Here is a 14,200-nt window from a genome sequence, read left to right on the forward strand (position 1 = left end):
TGAATAGCATCATGAGAAAGCAATCGGGTTTCTGTTAATTTTTCTGAATTTAATATGATTATATTTTTTCTATCCAATTCTTGTAAATCTCCCTTTATGCTAAAGAAAGCAGACCTTAAGCTCAAAGCTCTTGGGTAAGCAGAGTATTTGACCATTGTTTAATTTTCATTGAATTGTTATTTTTTTCCCCACTCACAAATTATTTTTACTGTGAAACTGGTGTTGCATTTATAGTAAAATGTAACATGACTTATTTACAAATATTAATTTAGATTTAAAAAGGGAGGGCCAGGGTGGTGGCTTATGCTGTAATCCCGGGACTTTGGGAGACTGAGGTGGGAGAATCACTTGAGGCCAGAAGCACTTGAAACCAGCCTCAGCAATATAGCAAGTCCCTGTCTCTACAAAATTTTTTAAAGAAATTATCCAGGCATGGTGGCACAAACCTGTAGTACTACTCCCTTAGGGGACTGAGGCCAGAGGATCACTCAAGCCCTGGAATTTGAGGCTGCAATGAGCTATGATCAAGCCATTGCATTCCAGCTTGGGTGACATAGTAAGACCCTGTCTCTTAAAAATATAATAATAATAATAATAATAATGATAATAATAATATAGATAAATAAATAAGGGAGGTTAGCTGCATTCATACATAAATATTTCTGTAATAAAAATTTAATTTGTGAGTTAGGACAAAAGATATATATTAACTAAATAGTAGTATAGATTAAAGAAGATAGGGCAAATATTGTGATGATTGTATGAGAATGACTGAATTTGGAAGGATGGTAGACTAAATCATAATCTTTCATAAACCTGATAATATCATCTATTTGATGTTCTTTGGTCAAGGAAAACTAATTTTCTTAAGGTTTTCTGATTACAGTGATTCACTCTTTAAAGACTTTTTAAAACTTTTTGTGTTTTATTTTCATTTCTATTTTTAAAGTCCGTAAGTCAACGTTAACATAGTGCTTGATTACTTGCTGATATTTTTGTTTCTGGTTTTTGAAAGTTTGGGACAGAGCGCTGAATACCGTCACATTTGGTCCCTTGAAATCTCCAATAAGCCCAATGTATCTGAGCCTGAAGAACCAAAGATTCGTTTTGTTGCTGGTATCCATGGAAATGCGCCAGTTGGAACTGAACTGCTTTTGGCTCTGGCAGAATTTCTCTGCCTGAACTACAAAAAGAACCCAGCTGTTACCCAAGTAAGAGAATAGCTGGGGTTGACATGCTTTAAAAGGAAAAAGCTGAACATTAATATCAGGGCAGCATTTTTAAAATTTTTAATTTCTTGCTAGATTTTACAGTCACTTATAGTACATTATGAACTTTACTCTTTAAAAATGAACCATCTTTGTAGTATATACCCTTTGTTAATAGTGCCTTTCTATTATATTTCCTTGTATGTCTTGAGAGGCATACAGGAAAGAATACTAAAAATTTACATTCAATTTCCTACTCTGTCATTTAATAGCCACACTACCCTTCCAGTCTTTGTTCATAGTTGTTTACTTTTTTTTTTTTTTTTTTTTTGAGACGGAGTCCTGCTCTATCACCCAGGCTTGAGTGCAATGGTAGATCTTGGCTCACTGCAACCTCCGCCTCCTGGGTTCAAGCAGTTATCCCACTTCAACTTCCTGAGTAGCTGGGACTACAGATTTTTTTTATATTTTTAGTAGAGACAGTGTTTTGCCATGTTGGCCATGCTGGTCTCAAACTCGTGACCTCAGGTAATCCTGCCTTGGCCTCCCAAAGTGCTGGGATTACAGGCGTGAGCCGTGGAGCCTGGCCAGTTTTTTACATTCTAACTTGAGGAACTTCCATTCTGAATTACTTATAACTAGGATACTATATTGAAAAATCTAGGCCGGGCACGGTGGCTCAAGCCTGTAATCCCAGCACTTTGGGAGGCTGAGACGGGCAGGTCACGAGGTCAGGAGATCGAGACCATTCTGGCTAACCCGGTGAAACCCCGTCTCTACTAAAAAAATACAAAAAAACTAGCCGGGCGAGGTGGTGGGCGCCTGTAGTCCCAGCTGCTCGGGAGGCTGAGGCAGGAGAATGGCGTGAACCCGGGAGGCGGAGCTTGCAGTGAGCTGAGATCCGGCCACTGCACTCCAGCCTGGGAGACAGAGCGAGACTCCGTCTCAAAAAAAAAAAAAAAAGAAAAAAGAAAAATCTAGTGAAAGTCTAGTTTTTCAATATAGTTTTCCTTTTCATGTAATACATAAAAAATTATTGGACATCTTGGCTGCTAAGAGATTTTAGAAAAAGCAATATGGTATTATCTACTTGAGCCATCTGTGATTACAAAAAAGAACTTTGACCAGGGTGTGATGACTCATGCCTGTAATCACAACACTTCAGGGGGCTAAAGAGAAGAGGACCACTTGATGCCAGACGGTTGAGACCAGCCTGAGCAACAGAGTGATACCCTGTCTCTACAAACATTTTAAAAATTAGCTGGGCATTGAGGTGCACACCTGTAATCCTAGCTACTTGGGAGGCTAAAGTGGGAGGATCACTTGAGCCGTGTAGGTCAAGACTGCAGTGAGCTGTGATTGCACCACTGTATTCCAGCTTGGGTAACAGGCTGAAATCTCGAAAACAAACAAAACAACTTTGACCCACAGGCTTGGGCATGTATGATTAAGCATCCTAGTTGTAGGTTGCCTTAGAGAAGGGAAGAAAAGAGTGCATCCTTCTAAAACACTCACTAATTGGCACTGTCCATAGTGGACTTAGGAAAGGGAAAAAGAACTGATATTTATTGAATACATATTATGTGCCAGGTAATATACCATGTATATTATATAGATCATTATATCCTCAACCATGTGATAATGATTATCTCCATTTTATAAATGTAGAAACTGAGGCAGTCCCGCAGCTAGAAACTGGTAAAACTAGAATTTAAACCCAAGTATGTCTACTCCAAAGCCCAGTGCAGTTCTGCCTCCCCAAAACAAATTTGGAAAGAATTGATGTCGTGATTAGGATAGGAAGTGACCTGTGTAATTAGGTGACATGCATTTAAATCAGACTGACCAAAAATTGTTATCTTCCTTTGTGGGACAGGTGCTCTGTGTTGTGAACTCACTCAACTCTGCCATTAGAGCACAAAAGCAGTCATATGTAAATGAATAGTCATGGTTATGTGTCAGTAAAACTTTATATACAATAGCAGGCACCAACTGAATTTGGCCGGCAGTTAGTGGTTCCTGACCCCTGTTCTAAGTCACTGGGAGGTCTCTGGGAACATTAGCTGTACAGTAGTTTTTTGCTTATTTTTAATATATTTGAAGCAAAAGGAAATTTTATTTTTTATTTTTTCGTTCATTTTAGTTCTGCCTTTTACGTTAACTGTGTGTAGAATAAACAACAGACTTTCCATTTGAGGCATGAGAGGGTACCCATTGATTCTACACACAGCTAGTAACTCATTAATTTCTGTTTCTGCTTTAGTTGGTTGACAGGACTAGGATTGTGATTGTCCCTTCTCTAAATCCAGATGGGCGAGAGAGAGCTCAAGAGAAAGACTGTACTTCAAAAATAGGACAAACGAATGCTCGTGGCAAAGATTTGGATACAGACTTCACAAGTAAGGCTAATTTTTAGGCCATTAAAATACTTAGGAGATAATTTCTTTTTGCTGGAAGATTGGTTGATCCTATTTTGTCAGTGAGTAATGAAGTACTTTCTTGTCTGGTTTATGAATATGAGGTATAAATGAATACAGACATCCGGAAAACTTTTTGAATTTTTCTCCATTATTATTTGCAAAAATAATTAAAATTTTTCATATAAATTCAATCCATTATATCGGGATGTTTCTTCACTAGTTGTGTAGAGATGTGTATTCTCTCTCCCCTCCTATGTGTGTGTATACACACATGACACACATATATGTGTATATTGATTTGAAGAGCCCTTATTCACCATCACGAGAATAATACAGGAGAGACCCACCCCCATGATTCAGTTACCTCCCACTGAGTCCCTCCCACAACAAGTGGGAGTTCTGGGAAATAAAATTCAAGTTGAGATTTGGATGGGGACACAGCCAAACCATATCATTCTGCCACTGGTCCCTCCCACATCTCATGTCCTCACATTTCAAAACCAATCATGCTTTCCCAACAGTCCCCCGAAGTGTTATTTCAGCATTAACTCAAAAGTCCACAGTCCAATATCTCATCTGAGACAAGTCCCTTCTGCTTATGAGCCTGTAAAATCAAAAGCAAGTTAGTTACTTCCTAGATAAAATAGGGGTACAGGCATTGGGTAAATACAGCCATTCCAAATGGGAGAAATTGGCCAAAACGGAGGGGCTACAGGCCCCATACGAGTTCAAAATCAAGCAGGGCAGTCAAATCTTAAAAGTTCAAAAATTTTCTCCTTTGACTCCATGTTTTGCATCTAGGTCATGCTGATGCAGGAAGTAGGTTCCCATGGTCTTGGGCAGCTCTACCCCTGTGGCTTTACAGGGTGCAGTCTCTCTCCCAGCTGCTTTCACCAACTGGCATTGAGTGTCAGTGGCTTTTCCAGGGGCATAGTGCAAGCTGTCGGTGGATCTACCATTCTGGGGTCTGGAGAACAGTGGCCTTCTTCTCACAGCTCCATTAGGTGGTACCTCAGTAGGGACTCTGTGTGGGGACTCTGATCCCACATTTCCCTTCTGCACCGCCCTAGCAGAGGTTCTCCATGAAGGGCCTGCCCCTGTGGCAAACTTTTGCCTGGACATCCAAGCTTTTCCATACATCTCTTGAAATCTAGGTGGAGGTTCCCAAACATAAATTCTTGGCTTTTTTGCACCTGCAGGCTCAACACCACATGGAAGCTGCCAGGTCTTGGGGCTTCCATCCACTGAAGCAGCAGCCTGAGCTGTACCTTGGCCCCTTTTAGTCACAGCTGGAGCAACTAGGAGGCAGGGCACCAAGTCCCTAGACTGCCCCCAGCACAGGGACCCTGAGCCTGGCCCACAAAACCACTTTTTCCTCCTGGGCCTCCAGGCCTTTGATGGAAGGGGCTGCCGGGAAGGTCTCTGACATGGCCTGGAGATATGTTCCCCATGGTCTTGGGCATTAACATTAGGCTCCTTGCTACTTATGCAAATTTCTGCAGCTGGGTTGAATTTCTCCCCAGAAAATGGGTTTTTCTTTTCTGCATAGTCAGGCTGCAAATTTTCCAAACTTTTATGCTTTGTTTCCCTTATGAAACTGAATGCCTTTAACAGCACCCATGTCACCTCTTGAATGCTTTGCTGCTTAGAAATTTCTTCCACCAGATACCCTAAGTAGTCTCTCTCAGGTTCAAAGTTCCAAAAATCTCTGGGGTCTCTTTGCTAAATGAGGGGCAAAATGCTGCCAGTCTCTTTGCTAAAACATAACAAGAATCACCTTTGCTCCAGTTCCCAACAAGTTCATTATCTCCATCTGAGACCACTTCAGTCTGGACCTTATTGGTCATATCACTATCAGCACTTTTGTCAAAGCCATTCAACAAGTCTCTAGGAAGTTCTACACTTTCCCACGTTTCCCTGTCTTCTTCGGAGCCCTACAAACTGTTCCAACCTCTGCCTGTTACCCAGCTCCAAAGTTGCTTCCACATTTTTGGATATATTTTCAGCAACACCTGACTCTATTGGTACCAATTTACTGTATTAATCTGTTTTCACGCTGCTAATAAAGACATACTTGAGACTGGGAAGAAAAGGAGATTTAATTGGACTTACAGTCCCACATGGCTGGGGAGGTTTCACAATCATAGCGGAGGATGAAAGGCACTTCTTACATGGCAGTGGCAAGAGAGAATGAGAAGGAAGTGAAAGTGGAAACCCCCGATAAACCCATCAGATCTTGTGAGACTTATTCACTATCACAAGAATAGCATGGGAAAGACCCACCCCCATGATTCAGTCACCTCTCACTGGGTGCCTCCCACAGCACATGGGAATTCTGGGAGATGCAATTCAAGTTGAGATTTGGGTGGGGGTACAGCCAAACCATATCAGATAGGTTATTTATATATTCCCTAAATTATTTTGTAAAGCAGGATATGCGTATTCTTTTTGTTTTTTTAAATAAGATTTTTCTTTAACTTGCTTAGAGTCATTAGTATATACATATCCTGAAGTACATAATAGAACTCATACTAACCTACCTTCTGTAATGTATCTTTCTTGCTTGAGATAGTAGCTTATGGAGAAATAAAATATTTATCTGCAAATTTTTAAGTTAGCATTTTGATTGTATTCAAGTAGAGAGTATTTCCTTAGATACTCATACTAAGATTTAAAATTTGATATTTTATATTTGACTTTTCTCTTTTTTAGATAATGCCTCCCAACCTGAGACTAAAGCCATCATTGAAAATTTGATTCAAAAACAGGACTTTAGTCTTTCTGTTGCCTTAGATGGTGGTTCCGTGCTGGTCACATATCCTTATGACAAGCCAGTACAGACAGGTATGTAGAATGTCATTTCATATATATACTATTTAAGCTTAGGTAGCAAATCCCAATTAAGTAATGTCCCTTCCACATTTTTATAAATAGTGAGCATTTGAGCACACTCTGTGAGCAAATTACCAACCAAAGAAGACTGTACATATATCAGCAGTTCAGTTACTTGGAGAAGAGAGCTCAGATCTAATGGAAGCCCAGCTTTATTGAGTCTAGCTATCTTGTTCCATATGTTCCCTTTAGTCCACAACCATTTACTGAAAAATTATTATGTCTGTAAATACTGAGAATGTAAAAGTGAGTATGACACTTTACATTCTCTTGCCTCATGAAACTCCTATGTAACCAAACACTAACATATTTGTCCTCTCCTGTTTTAAACTTTGACTAAGTGGTTGCATCTTATGGTGAGTTAAACAGTTGGTGGTTTAATCTCTGTGGGGTTGCAGTATATGGAGATAGTTTGGGTGGTTTTCAGTGCATCCTAATAACAAAGAATATTGTTATTAGGTTACAGTTGTCCCAAAATGCAGTAAGACATATCAAAACAAGTTTGTAGTTTAGTGTAATAGTCTGTTATGAAAACTCACCATTAGAACCTTTTAATGTAAGGAGGATGTTGGTCTTCTTCGTGTGATTATCTTAGGTAAATAAAACCTTTTAGGGTTAATTATAGTAACAGTATACTTAAGCAGAGTGCAAAATTTATTAGGAGAAAAAGATGACTTGTATACATGAAAGTTAACTTGGGGAAAAAATCATTGGATTTCTCCACCGACTTCTAATTTTTTCTTTCTACAGTGGAAAATAAAGAGACTCTGAAGCATCTGGCATCTCTTTATGCAAATAATCATCCATCCATGCACATGGGTCAGCCCAGTTGCCCGAATAAATCAGGTAAGTGTTTTCCATACCTTTTGTTATTGCTGTTATTGTTGCTTTTGTGGGGAAAGGAGTTTCACCTTAAGGTCTGCTTGATTCCACATTTCTCAATGCTTTTATAGATGAGAATATTCCAGGAGGAGTAATGCGTGGAGCAGAATGGCATAGTCACCTGGGCAGCATGAAGGTATGCTTTCTAGAACATGGTTAGAATGGAGTTATGGCCAGGCACGATGTCGTACGTGTAATCCCAGTGCTTTGGGAGGCCAAGGCAGGTGGATTATCTGAGATTGGGAGTTCGAGACCAGCCTGGCCAACATGCGAAACCCCGTTTCTACTAAAAATATAAAAATTAGCTGGGTGTGGTGGCAGACGCCTGTAATCCCAGCTACTTGGGAGGCTGAGTCAGGAGAATCACTTGAACCTGGGAGGCGGAGGTTGCAGTGAGTCTAGTCGAGATCGTGCTACTGCACTCCAGCCTGGGCAACAGAGTGAGACTCCATCTCAAAAAAAAAAAAAAAAGGTGGAGTTTATGAATATCGGCCATTGAGTGCAAGAATAGGTGACTTTTCTGGTATTGTAAAGTGAATGGCATCTGGCTCATGGCTTTCTTGACATGTTTAGCCCTTAAATTAACCCGAGAGTACTTTTTTTGGCCATTTTAACCATTTTTAATTGTACAGTTCAGTGACATTAATTAAATGTTGTGCCCCCAAAACCATATCTATTTCCAAAACTTCATTTGCCCCAGACAGAAACTCTGTATCCACTAAGCAGTAACTCCCTATTCCCCTCTCCCACGACTCCTGGAACCCCTGTCTACTTTCTATTTGCCTATTCTATATATTTCATGTAAGTAGAATCATACAATATTTACCCTTTCACTTAGCAAAATGTTTTTAGGATTCATCCATTTTAGAGCATGTATCATTACTTCATTCCTTTTTATGGCTGAATAATATTCCATTTATGTTTATACCACATTTTGTTTGTTAATTCATGTATTGATGGGCACTTGGATTTCTGCTTTTTGGCTATTGCGAATGATGTTGCCATGAACATTGGTATTGCAGGTATCTGTTTGAACCCCATGCTGCCTTGAGCCTTGGTATTACAAGTATCTGTCACTTCTTTGGGGTAGATACCTAGGAGTGGAATTACCTGGTTATGTTGTAATTCTATGTTTCGCCTTTTGAGGAACCACCAAACTGTTTTCCACAGCAGCTGCACCATTTTACATTCCTTACCAGCATTGTTTGAGGGTTCCAATTTTTCCCATATCCTCTCCTTACCAACACTTATTTTCGTTGTTGTTGTTTTTTTGTGTGTGTGTTTTTTTTTAACAGAGTCTCACTTTGTTGCTCAGGCTGGAGTGCAGTGGCTATGACTCCTTCGCAGCTTATTGCAGCCTCAACCTCCCAGGCCTAAGTGATCTCCCCACCTCAGCCTCTGGGAGTAGCCACCACCACCCGCATGCACCACCATGCTGGACCAATTATTTTAAATTCTTTGTAGAGACAGGGTCTCCCTTTGTTGCCTAGGCTGGAGTTCTTTATATGTTAATATAAAAGGCTGAACGTGGTGGTGGCTCACGTCTATAATCCCAGAACTTTGGGAGGCTGAGGCAGGAGGATCACCTGAGGTCAGGAGTTCGAGACCAGCCTGGCCAACATGGTAAAACCCGTCTCTACTAAAAATACAAAAAAATTAGCTGGGCGTGGGGGCAGGCACCTGTAATCCCAGCTACTTGGGAGGCTGAGGCAGGAGAATCTCTTGAACTAGGGAGGTGGAGGTTTCAGTGAGCCAAGATCATACCATTGCACTCCAGCCTGGGCAACAAGCACGAAACTCCATCTCAAGAAAAACAAATAAACAAACAAAAACCATTCTGGATGCTATGTATTCTAGATATGAAATTCTTATCAGATACATGATTTGCAAGTATTTTCTCCTATTCTGTAGGTTACCTTTTAAATTTCTTGATTATGTCCTTTGATACACAAGAGTTTTTAATTGTGATGAAATCCAATGTATCTGTTTTTGTTGTTGCTTTTGCAATTGTTATCCTATCTAAGGATCTGTTGCTAAATCCAAGGTCATGAAGATTCCCCGCCCCCCCCCCATGTTTTCTTTTCTTTTTTCTGTTTTTTGGAGGGCAGATGTGGGATGAGTTGGGGGGCAGGGTGCATGCCCCTCCCCACCACCGCCCCACTCCATGCCACCTATGCTTGCGTTTTCTTTGAAGAGTTTTATGGGCTGGGCACGGTGGCTCAGGCCTGTAATCCGAGCACTTTGGGAGGCCAAGGTGGGTGGATCATTTGATGTCAGGAGTTCAAGACCAGCCTGGCCAACATGGTGAAACCCCATATACTAAAAATACAAACATTAGCCGGGCTGTAGTGCCGTGCACCTGTAATCCCAGCTACTCGGGAGGCTGCGGCAGGAGAATGGCTTGGGAGGGAGAGATTGCGATAAGCCGAGATCTCGCCACTGCACTCCAGTCTGGGCAACAGAGTGAGATCCTGTCTCAAAAAAAAAAAAAAAAATTATGGATCAAGCTGTCGTATTTTGGTCATTGATGCAATTTATTTTTTATGGCATGAAGTAGGAGTTCAGCTTCGTTTGTTTGTATGTAGAAATTCAGTTGTCTCAGCACTATTTGTTGAAAGACTATTTTTTCCCTACTGAATGGTTTTGGTACCCTTGTCAAAAATGAGTTTACCATAGATGTGTGGGTTTATTTCTGTACTCTCAATTCTATTCCATTGGTCTATGTGTTTGCCTTTATGCCAGTATCACTGTTTTGATTAATGTAGGTTTGTTGTGGTAAATTGTAAAATTGGAACGTGTGAGTCCTTCAACTTTATTGTTCTTAAAGATTGTTTTGGCTATTCAGGGCCCCTTGTCATTCCATTTGAATTTGAGCGTTGGCTTTTCTTTTTCTGAGAAAAGGGATGTTGGAATTTTGTTAGAGGTTGTGTTGAAACCATAGATCACTTTGTGTAGTATTGACATCTCTACAATATTGTCCTCCCATCCATTTATTTAGGTCTTCTTTAATTTCTGACAGCATTTTAATTCACTGTCTATCCACTTCAAATTAGGCAGGAGTTGTTAGCAGATGGGTGGGTGGCTGATCATTTTATTCACATGTGCAACCAGAAAATTGACTTCATTCCCATTTCTGCCTGTCTTCTGTCCTTTATTTACTAAGAACTTACTACTGGGAGGCACTTTGCCATATTAGTGATAAAATATATTGCCTGGCCTATTGTACGAATTAACTGTGTTACATAATTAATTGATTTGATGTAGAAGAGAGTAGCTCTCAACAGGCCATGAGAAATTAAAGACACAAAAAATTATATGTAGTCAGAGATACAGCCTTTTTCTCTGTAGAGGAGATGGCATTTGGGCTGCAGAGATTGTGAAGCAGAACATTCCAGAAAGAGGAAGCAGTACATAGCGGCAGTCCAATTTAGTTAGAGTATGGAGTGTAATGCAGAGCTGCAAAAGGTTAAGAATGGAAAGAGTACTGGTTGCTTTGAATGCTTTGTTTTAATAAGAATGGGAAACTATGAGGTTTTGAGCAGGGATAACAATATTGACATGATCTGAGCTATGCTATGGGAAAACTAATCTCTAAATAATCAGTTAAGATAGTTTGGAGGAAGAGACACTGGTACAGGGAGACTGGTTTGGAATTGTCTAGACAAAAAGTAATGAGGGCCTAGGTTATGCTAGTGGCAAGGAGAGTAGAGTCAGAGGATGACATTTTAGAGATTCTAGAGAGGTAGAATTGACAAGATTCAGCAAATTATGGATGATAGTGAGATAGAGAAGTCAAAGACAAGATGTTTCATGGCTATGTGAGAAAATGAGTTAATATCATTAATTGAGTTAGGAAAAAGAAGATATTTTGGGAAAAGGTGGTAAGTTGGGTTTTTGAACCTGTCTGCACAGGTTTTGAGCAGGGATAACAATATTGACATGATCTGAGCTATGCTATGGGGAAACTAATCTCTAATCAGTTAAGATAATTTGATAAATGCTATATTGCAGGGAGTGGGTATTGTTACCAGCAGGGGTCCAGGTTGAGGGTATCAGAGGGCTAATGATTATTATCTCCAGAGCTTCAAGAACAACTGTGACGTTTCTGGGTTTTAAGGGAAGCTGACCCTCTTCTGCATGAACTTATTGATTCATTTCTTCAGCAAACCCGAATAAACCCCATCTAACTGGCACTACCAGGCACAGTGGGAAGCACTGAAGATAGGAAAGTGAATTCGACATAGCCCCTGTCCTCAAGGGCTCTCATAGAGTTTGTGACTGATTATAATACAGAGAGGTTTATTTATACATGTCATAAAATGCTTTACAGCTTCTTTGTTTACATCAGCTACATTTTCTTTTCATTTACTCCATTTGTTGTATTACAATGCCTCATTCTTTTACTTACTAATTTTCCCACATTTGATTTTGAACTTTATATTTTAGGATTATAGCATCACCTATGGCCATTGTCCGGAAATCACAGTATACACAAGCTGCTGTTACTTTCCTAGTGCTGCACAGCTCCCTTCCTTGTGGGCAGACAATAAGAGATCTCTTCTTAGTATGTTAGTGGAGGTGAGTCTTTTCCTTTTAACTAGAGGCAAACTCCCAGGAATGTGTTCAGTGAAAACCTTTATCGAAACATTGTCTTTTACCAAAAATGTATATTATTTATTTTAAATTTATATAGAAGAGTTTTGGTTATTTTATGTTTCCTAAATAGATGCCATTCATTCACATCTCTGGAATCTGCTATAATTTAGGTAACTTGACCTTGCAAGATGCTGCAAGTTCTTTAATTTGAATATCACAGAGTTACTGGAGTAGTATACCATAGTGGGAAGGACATCACTCAAGGCATTAGAAGGTTGGGTTCTAATGCTTCAGGCTGTGACAGTATCAGAGTTCTCTTTTATGTCCAGCTCTGTGACCCTGAACATTGAATGAATGGCAAACAAGGTCAGAGGGAGTGGGGGGGAAGAGAAGAAGCAGGCCATACGGAGTTTGACACTTGTTTGTGTGTGGTTTTTGTTTTGTTTGTTCGGTTGGTTGGTTTTGGTCATGCCTCAAGCTAGTGCCTCTACAATGTCTGGCATTATGACAACATAAATTTATAGTTTAAACATTTTTTCAGGTTCACAAGGGAGTTCATGGATTTGTTAAAGATAAGACTGGAAAGCCAATCTCTAAAGCAGTCATTGTACTTAATGAAGGAATAAAGGTACACACAAAAGAGGGAGGTTATTTCCATGTACTCTTAGCGCCAGGTGTCCATAACATCAATGCCATCGCTGATGGGTACCAGCAACAACATTCACAGGTAAGAAACTCAAATTGAGTAGCATCATGTAAATTTTTATTCTTAGTAATACTTCTGTTTTATTTTGAAACTCTAGTTAGAAATCTTGAAGGGAATAAAGAAATAAAAGTGTGACTGCCTCTTGATTACGATATCTTGTTATCCTTGTACCCCTTGCCACCAAAAGGGAAAATTTTCTAGCATTTTGTATACTTTAGATGGCAAGGCATCATCTCCTTAGTTTGCTATATGGGCCCTAATAATATAGCAGGGATACAGTACACCTTAAGCAGAACTTGTCATGATTCTTATACTTTCCCCTTCTAGGTCTTTGTGCATCATGATGCAGCTAGTTCTGTGGTGATAGTCTTTGACACAGATAACCGGATATTTGGTTTGCCAAGGGAGCTTGTGGTAACTGTATCAGGTAAAGACATTTTGATTTTTAGTAGTAAAAGTTAAAAACAATCTTGACATTTCAATATGAGTGTGGGTCACCTCCATAATCCTGAAACTAATCACTTGTCTTCTGATGTCTCCTTATCTAAATGTGATTTTCCTGGACCTCTGTTCTCCCATATGTTCTCCTGGCTTGCCTTTCTCTGCCGAGACCAGCTTGGTCAGGGAGACCCTAACCCAGTGGCGCTAGAGAAATTGAAGACGCACACACACAGAAATATAGAGGTGTGAAGTGGGAAATCAGGGGTCTCACAGCCTTCAGAGCTGAGAGCCTTGAACAGAGATTTACCCATGTATTTATTAACAACAAGCCAGTCATTAGCATTGTTTCTATAGATTAACTAAAAGTATCCCTTATGGGAAACGAAGGTATGGGCCAAAATAAAGGGATGGGTTGGGCTAGTTATCTGCAGCAGGAGCATGTCCTTAGGCACAGATCGCTCATGCTATTGTTCGTAGTTTAAGAATGCCTTTAAGTGGTTTTCCACCCTGGGCGGGCCAGGTGTTCCTTGCCCTCATTCTGGTAAACCCACAACCTTCCAGTGTGGGCATCATGGCCATGATGAACATGTCACAGTGCTGCAGAGATTTTGTTTATGGCCAGTTTTGGAGCCAGTTTATGGCCAGATTTTGGGGGGCCTGTTCCCAACATGTCCCCCTTTTATTTGCAAATCGATCAAAGCAAAGGCAGCTTTGTCACGGTGAGCTACTTCTCGCAGGAGTCAAGTTCCACATTTGCAGACTATACAAAGACAACAGATTAAAAGCACAATCGTCATTGAAATCACAAAGCTTCCAAGCGTTTTTATCCATTTTAATGGGTTACTAGCTGCTAATCTATCTGCAGCTCCTTTAAGCACTCCAGTTCCTGGCATTAAGGTCAGGTGTGCCCAGGATGCTTTAAATATTTGTTCCCAAATTTTGATCTTATTAAGAGCTATTAATAGTTTCCACAAATCCTTATGTTTAGCTCCTACAACGAACCTTATCATTTGAGGTTGAGGTGCCACTATACTGCCATGGTTCCAGATAATATG

The 14,200-nt window shown here is 40.2% G+C and overlaps 1 protein-coding gene across 2 annotated transcripts in view; it reads left to right on the forward strand.

Annotated features, from left to right (window-relative positions):
* Window positions 1-14,200, forward strand: part of LOC105476838 (carboxypeptidase D) — an 89,510-nt gene that overhangs the window by 65,802 nt on the left and 9,508 nt on the right. For both annotated transcript variants that reach the window (XM_011733099.2, XM_071082620.1), the window contains exons 13-20: window positions 1,016-1,211; window positions 3,472-3,607; window positions 6,341-6,472; window positions 7,271-7,366; window positions 7,474-7,538; window positions 11,849-11,980; window positions 12,540-12,725; window positions 13,032-13,131. In XM_011733099.2, the coding sequence (XP_011731401.2) occupies window positions 1,016-1,211; window positions 3,472-3,607; window positions 6,341-6,472; window positions 7,271-7,366; window positions 7,474-7,538; window positions 11,849-11,980; window positions 12,540-12,725; window positions 13,032-13,131 (1,043 nt within the window). The remainder of the gene's footprint in view (window positions 1-1,015; window positions 1,212-3,471; window positions 3,608-6,340; window positions 6,473-7,270; window positions 7,367-7,473; window positions 7,539-11,848; window positions 11,981-12,539; window positions 12,726-13,031; window positions 13,132-14,200) is intronic.

This window comes from Macaca nemestrina, chromosome 17 (genome assembly GCF_043159975.1).
Source record: "Macaca nemestrina isolate mMacNem1 chromosome 17, mMacNem.hap1, whole genome shotgun sequence".
Taxonomy (NCBI): Eukaryota; Metazoa; Chordata; class Mammalia; order Primates; family Cercopithecidae; genus Macaca; species Macaca nemestrina.